At 38.3% G+C, this 7,117-nt stretch overlaps 1 protein-coding gene across 1 annotated transcript; it reads left to right on the top strand.

Moving 5' to 3' along the window:
• The first annotated feature begins 2,017 nt into the window (after positions 1 to 2,017).
• Positions 2,018 to 4,068, top strand: LOC108024070 (prolactin regulatory element-binding protein). Its single transcript, XM_044091576.2, has 5 exons — positions 2,018 to 2,063; positions 2,135 to 2,345; positions 2,410 to 3,351; positions 3,495 to 3,657; positions 3,710 to 4,068. The coding sequence occupies exons 2-5, from the start codon at positions 2,205 to 2,207 to the stop codon at positions 3,793 to 3,795; spliced, it is 1,332 nt and encodes a 443-aa protein (XP_043947511.1). The 5' UTR covers positions 2,018 to 2,063; positions 2,135 to 2,204; the 3' UTR covers positions 3,796 to 4,068.
• Positions 4,069 to 7,117: the final 3,049 nt, after the last annotated feature.

Below are 7,117 nucleotides of genomic sequence, written 5' to 3'. Positions count from 1 at the left end.
AAAAGATTAATATTTTTTTTCATTTTTTGTTGAATACAAATTTTTAAACGTGATTTTAAATCACAATGTACTGCATGTAAAACGTTAAGAAATGTCGTTCGGTATACACTTTGAGGCTTGGCCCACAATTGTAAGAAATAGGAAAAAGGTCTAAAAAAAATCAGAACAAAAAACTTTTGGTCATAATCTTTAAACGATCGTATTTAAACAAATTATCTTAGGAAAGTGTTCAAATTATTTTGAAATCCCAATCCTACGAAATATGGCAAAAGCCTATAGCTTTATATAGCTTTTTATAGCTGTTTTCCTGCAAAGCTAGAGAGTTTTTCCAAAAAAAAGTGGTAGAACTAATGTTTCTTATTTTAAGCTGTCTAGAATTTTCATACTCGTTTTGGAAAAAATGGCAAGCTGACAAAAAAATTTTAATTTGAGAAGTCCCCAAAACTTGTTTTGCGTATTACTTTTGAACTGAGCATTCGATTTTGATAGTTAACGGTCGAGTCCCGCAATTTAGGGCAACATCTTAGATAAGATCACTTTTTTTATCTGCACTTTTCTTACACTTTCCTAATTAAAAATTTATCCACAACGCTTCTGTACATAACAACCAAAGACATAACAACAAAGATTTGAAATTCACTCGATAAATTTGGTATTTCGTTAGCTTATCGGTTACGCGCGGAAAAGCATTTTTCTTTGCTTACACATATGGTTAGCTCAGGGCTCACGCTGAAGTAAGTACTAGCACTTCCGTTTTTAAAATCAAGCTTCACCCGTAAATCACCTGGTGAATCACATGTCATATATCCGTTACTTTATCACGCGTGACAGTAGACATTAAAATTTTATTAAAGTGTTTCGGGGCGTCACTCGTCTCTCATACCCACTTGTCACCTACAATTGTCATGTCACATTTGCATAGCTTGTGAAATAGCTTATATTAAATGAACATTTATTAAAATTTGATTTACGTTTGTCCGAGCCCTCTGAATCAACGATTCCGAAAAATAAGAAGGACTTGCATTTAAAATTGTCATGTGCTACTTTTATAAATATGTCTTTACTTTTTTAAATTGTGTAAAACCCTTTGCGTTTTTATTGATACAAAATATTTCGTCATCCCTAATTATCACAATCAGAATTTTACAAGTTGTAGAATCATTAACGTTAGGTAGCATTCACTTGACTATTTATTTATTGATAATGTATTTATTTCGTTAAGGCCAAGAAATATTGACAGTTGCGGTGTCATACGACTAGTACTTTAAGTAAGAGTACTTACTCCAAACGGCCACTACAAATAAAATTTAATTTAATTTTAAATCAATTGATTTTTTTTAAATCTTGGTATGCAATCCTTTGTTTTTTTCATACCTTTTAAATAATGTATCAGCTGTAATAATCGGACAGGTACATACATATTCTTTTTTTCAGATAATAGTCACCTTCGCACACCTTCCTGGTGCGCTTCGTGACTAAATGTACTGCCGTCCACAGTAATCCAAGAGTAGCCAGTTCTAGCCAAGATTGACATGAGATGTAGGTTGGTAATCATCGGCTACAATTACCTTAAAGCAGCCCCATTACAATTCAAATGAATTTCACTTTAAAAAAACAAGAAAACGAAACGACAACTAAAAAAATTAACAAAAATAGTAAATGTACTGTTTCATTTTTCTTTCTCACACCTGTTTTTCTCAGAAGGGTAATTTTCGTTGAAACGGAATTTGGTCGGAAAAAGAAGTCTTGGAATTTTCAACCCTCTGCACACCTCGTTCCCATGAAAATCGCGGACGCGAACATCTGATCGGCTGGGCAAACCATATTAGAAGGATGCACAATAAAATATTTATACAGTTGTAACGTCTTTTTGGTGAAACGGAGTTTGGTCGCCGGAGCGGAAACCCTGTCTGTGTGAATAAAGTATTAAGCGGTTGTGTGGAGAAATCGTAAGCCGCTAACGACAAGTTTACACTGTATATCGATATATCGACAGTCGGCCGTGTCACCGCTTTTCGGTTTACGTGGATTTTAAAGAAACCGACAAGAAGCGTCAACTAAGGGTACCTGGAGTTCCAAGTCAGTTAATAGCCAGAGTCAGCAACTCAATTAGATGTGCCTGCTTCGCGTCTAGGTCTGATAAACGTGAATCCACCTAATTTCTTGTCTTTGTCCTGTGGCCGGACGATTGCTATACACTATTGATGGCTTATACTCGTCGCCCCAGCGACGGCCTTTTGGCCCGTGTGAACTTTCCACTATACGCCGTGGACATGCTTACCAGCCGTCACATAATTGTGGCCGGTGGTGGTGGCTCCAGCAAGACGGGAGTGGCAAACGGCTTTGTATGGGATGCCCGCAACACAAATCTTAATGTCCGCAATCCTAATGGCCGTCTCATCTTTACAGGAGATCTACGAACTATACCACAATGGAACCCACTTCTGCGCGGAGGAGGTGCTGCGCCACGAGACGGGCGCAAACGTAGTGATGAACTTCGCACTGCGTTACGGTGGCAAGAAAGGCTTCTTGTGCGCCGGCCAGGAGGCGCACTGCCAAATGTACTTTGTCCAGCCGCGCGTTCTGTTGGAGGATATGGAACATGGAAAGGGAGTCAGCGTCGGTAAGCCCGCACTGGCCGACTGGTCTAATGGGAAGGACAATTTAAGTCAGCGAAACGCCCACTCGGGTATGGAGGCAGTAACGAACAGGCACAAGCACCCCCTCTCCTCCGCTGACATATTTCGGCAGTCCCGGCGGATGCTCTTCGACATACAAGCGTCGGATGTGGTGCAGACGGATTTCCTTAAGGGCGCCGAGCCATTGCAACGAGTGGTGCGCATTAGTGGTAACGGCCAGCTTATGGCCACTGGAGGCACGGACGGACACCTACGGGTATGGACTTTCCCCCAGATGACCTTAGCCGCCAAGTTGGCAGAGCATAGCAAGGAGATCGACGACCTGGACTTTAGCCCCGACAGCAAAGTTATCACCAGCATATCTAAAGATTCCCAGGGCTTAGTGTGGGACTTGGCCAGCGGCCAGCTTCAACATAAGTTGCAGTGGAAAACGCCAGAGGGGGCCAAATACCTGTTCAAGCGGTGCCGCTACGGGACGGTGGAGGCGCAGAAAGACAACTATCGCCTCTTTACCATAGCAAATCCGCTTGGCAAGATAGGTAAGCAGCGTGGCTTCCTGCAGCGCTGGAACTGCGCAAGTGGACAACTTCAACAAGCTGTTGCCATCGACGAAAGCCTGTCATCCCTGGCGGTGCGAGACGACGGTCGGTTCGTGGCTGTCGGCACGATGTTCTCAGGAAGCGTCTCCATGTACATAGCATTCAGTCTGCAGGTAATCCTAATTGCTGGGTTGACCAACATACCAAATTCTTGTTTTTAGTAAAACGCTTGTAGATATACAGACGCTTCGGATCTAGCTGAGTTTGTTAAATTGCATTGATGCTCTTTTAAAGCGATTTTACATTCCCTCTGCAGCGCGTGCTCCACATTCCCCATGCACACTCCATGTTCGTAACGGGTATTCAGTTCCTGCCTATAACAAATGAGGCTGGACCTCCAATCTCCAGCGACACGGAGGCAGCCGTTTTGTCCATTTCTGTGGACAACAAAGTCTGCATACACAGTCTGGCCCAAAGGCGTAAGCCATAATATGTTAGTTTTCATATTATTTTACTAACTTCTTTTTTCAGGTGTAGTTCCCGCTTGGATTGCCACTGTATTTTTGATAGTCATGATTTCGGCCGTTTTTGTGCTATGCGCCTACATTGGCATCTGATGTTCAATGTTTCGAAGAGTGTTTAAAAATATGCATTATAAGATTGTAAAGTTTCACCCCGTCCCTTGTCTCTCCACCATAATTGTCATTATTTTAAGAGCATAGTCTTTTTCAATTGCACTAAAATTTATAATAGTTTGCTTAGTTGTATACCAATTGGATTGTCTCTTAAATCCCAGTTAATGAATTGTTGCTACTCAGGAATCTGTGTCAGTTCTAAATGATTAAACTCAATTGGCACTTTAAAGAAATATATTAATTTAAAAAAACGAACATGTAACAAGCAGCAGCCAAAAATTGGTTTGAATTTCGTTTTTCTGTGTAAAATTTTAGAGCTGAAAGGAGGTTCTAAGGCTGGGTTCACTTTACAGAAAATTAATAAAGTTGATGGGACATGACTTTGATGAATAGAGAGCTGACCATAGGTCTTATTGACAGTCGCCGAGTGAAATTTATTCCGATTGTACTCTTATGTATCCTTTTAGAACTCACGCTTTTTTAGGTACATGGTACTTTCCATGACTTATCTACAAGTTTGAGTCGCCCCCACAAGGATTAAACTGATATCCTTCGAGTACCTTTTTAAGAACCGTCAACAATAGTTTTCGGGTGTTCGCACGATCATTAGCTGGATTCTTGGCTACAAAGGTGACGACTAAATATACACAAAGAAATAAAAACCTACAGTAATCGTCCGGTTGTTACGAGTGATTCATCAATCGAAAGGTACAATGAAACTACTAAGACTAAAAAAAATCAATTGGTTTGGGAAAAAGGGCAGTGAAAGTGTATAAGTCAAAATTTGGAAAGTTGTTTATGTTGGGATTAAGTATAAATATAAGTATAAGTATTTTGACAACACAAAAGTAAAGTACACTCGTAACTTGATCTTGCTTCGTTGAAATTTTGGCATCAATGGAAAGGTCATTTAAATGCAGTTTGAATGATGCACTGAAATTATACTATTGGAAAGGGGTTGAAAAATCCTTTCCATTGACACCAAATTTTTAAGAAGTATTGGATTTCAAACTGCGGTAAACGGAAAAATTCAAATGAATTTTAAGGTGGCCAAAAATATTACCCAATTCCCCACTACTACCCAAAAACAGATGAAAAATGCCGACGACCGTCGATAACCCAATTGAAAAAAAAATTTACAATTTGAATTTTACACTTTACGCAAGTGACACAAGTTTACTGACAAAGGTATTTTGCCAGGCAGTCAAACAGACAGACAAATGCGATGTAATAGAAAAATAAGCAGTCTCAACGGACGCAGAGAGCGCTAGAAAATTCGTTGCATTTTGCAATTACTACAGACGTTGTATTAAATTTTTTTTTTTAATTACTTCACATAATTAGGTTATCTAAAAAGAATGTTAATTATATTTGACACATAAACGCATTCGAATACCTTAAAATTCAATTGATGACACCCACACTACTGCAATATCAAGATTTTAATAAACAAGAAAGGAAGTTAACTTCGGCAAGACGAAGTTTGTATACCCTTGCAGTTATAAGAAATAATCAACTTAAGTAAATAATCTTTCATACTATTTTCCCACTAATTTGCCTATTGTTCCTTTGACTATGATATAGTCGTCCGATTTTGATAAAATTAAACTCGAAATTAAAAAATGTTATTTCCAAGCTTAGCAGGTTATATGGTAAAAACACCAAAGATATAGTTTTTTCATATTATTTTACCACTAATTTTACTATGGCAGCTGTATGATATAGTCGTCCGATTTTGATAAAATTTAATTCGAAATTCAAAACTAATTAAAAAATTTTATTTCCAAGCTTAGAAGGTTATATGCTAAAAAACACCGAGGATATAATTTTTTTTAAATTTTTTCCCCGATAGTTCCTATGGGAGCTATAAAATATAGTTGTCCGATCCGGCTGGTTCCGACTTATATACTACCTGGAAAAGAAAGAAGACTTTTGGGAAAGTTTCAGCCTGATAGCTTCAAAACTGAGAGACAAGTTTGCGTAGAAACGGACAGACAGACGGAAAGACGGACATGGCTAGATCGACTCGGCTAGTGACGCTGATCAAGAATATATATACTTTATGGGGTCGGAAACGTTTCCTTCAATGCGTTGCAAACTTCTGATTGAAATTATTATACCCTCTTCAAGGATATAAAAATGTCGTATAACAACAGATGCAAACAACAGATGGAGCTGTTCTTACTCAAGATAACTAACAATAACACCCAGCAGAATGCAACAAAAATACAACTGAATAAGAATTAGCAGCTAGCCACTGGCCGAAAAATCATTTTTGACCATGTATTTATGGATGACATTTCATGGTCGAAACAGATTGTAGGCTATTATTTTCGTTCACAAACCTCAAAACTATCGAATGAGATAAGAATGAGATTGGACTCAGAAAGATATGATTTTACTGCGGCATATGTTAAGGGAAAAGACACCGTTGACTGAAATGCCGCCAATGGCTTATATCAAAAACATAACTTCAACTTCACACCATCACCAAACTGTAGGAACCGTGGAGCGAAGTCACAGAATATTTAATGAGTTCATCCGTTTATACATCTTAGTAGATTAAATGATTGGTATTGGCATTGGCTTCAATACCTCGTATTTATTTTCAACACACCACCCTCTATGGCACATGACTATTGTCCATATGAATAATTTTTGGTAATACTTCAAATTTACCTAAACACTTAATATGTTTACAGGGCATGAAACAAGGCTTAAGCTGGAATTTTAATATACTGGATGATATTTTAGCAAACAACATTTCCACCATGAAAACTTTGGCCACCACAGTTTTGGCACATTTTTGGGTCAGCTGTTAGGTATTGATGAGATAAATACATTTCATTTAACACAGATTTTCGGATTGTGGACATTAGAGTGGGCGTGGCGCCCCGCTGAAACAAACTTCCGCTGCGCAAAAAGCCCAGGAATCTGAAAGTCTGACTCTTTTAGCTTTTATAATTTCCGAGAACTCAGCGTTCATACGGACAGACGAACATGGCTAGATCGACTCGGCTAGTGATCCTAATGAAGAATATATATGTATATTTATGGGGTCGGAAACGCTTCCTTCTACGTGTCACATTCTTTCCGACGAATATAGTATTCCCTTTTACTGTAGATTGTTAAAATAAAAAATAAACAGTATATAAGGATAAAATGTTCATTTATATTATCATATACTAAGAAAATAACTTCATAGAATTACGTTTTTTTTTTCAAAAGTGTTTATATGTTTTATATAAGTACAAATACATTGTAGCACACACAATACTTTCATACAAATCTACGAGCCAAGCAG

The sequence above is a fragment of the Drosophila biarmipes genome, unplaced genomic scaffold (genome assembly GCF_025231255.1).
Source record: "Drosophila biarmipes strain raj3 unplaced genomic scaffold, RU_DBia_V1.1 ptg000019l, whole genome shotgun sequence".
Classification (NCBI taxonomy): domain Eukaryota; kingdom Metazoa; phylum Arthropoda; class Insecta; order Diptera; family Drosophilidae; genus Drosophila; species Drosophila biarmipes.
Note: the sequence above shows the minus strand (reverse complement) of the source record. Positions and strands in the feature narration are given on the sequence as shown.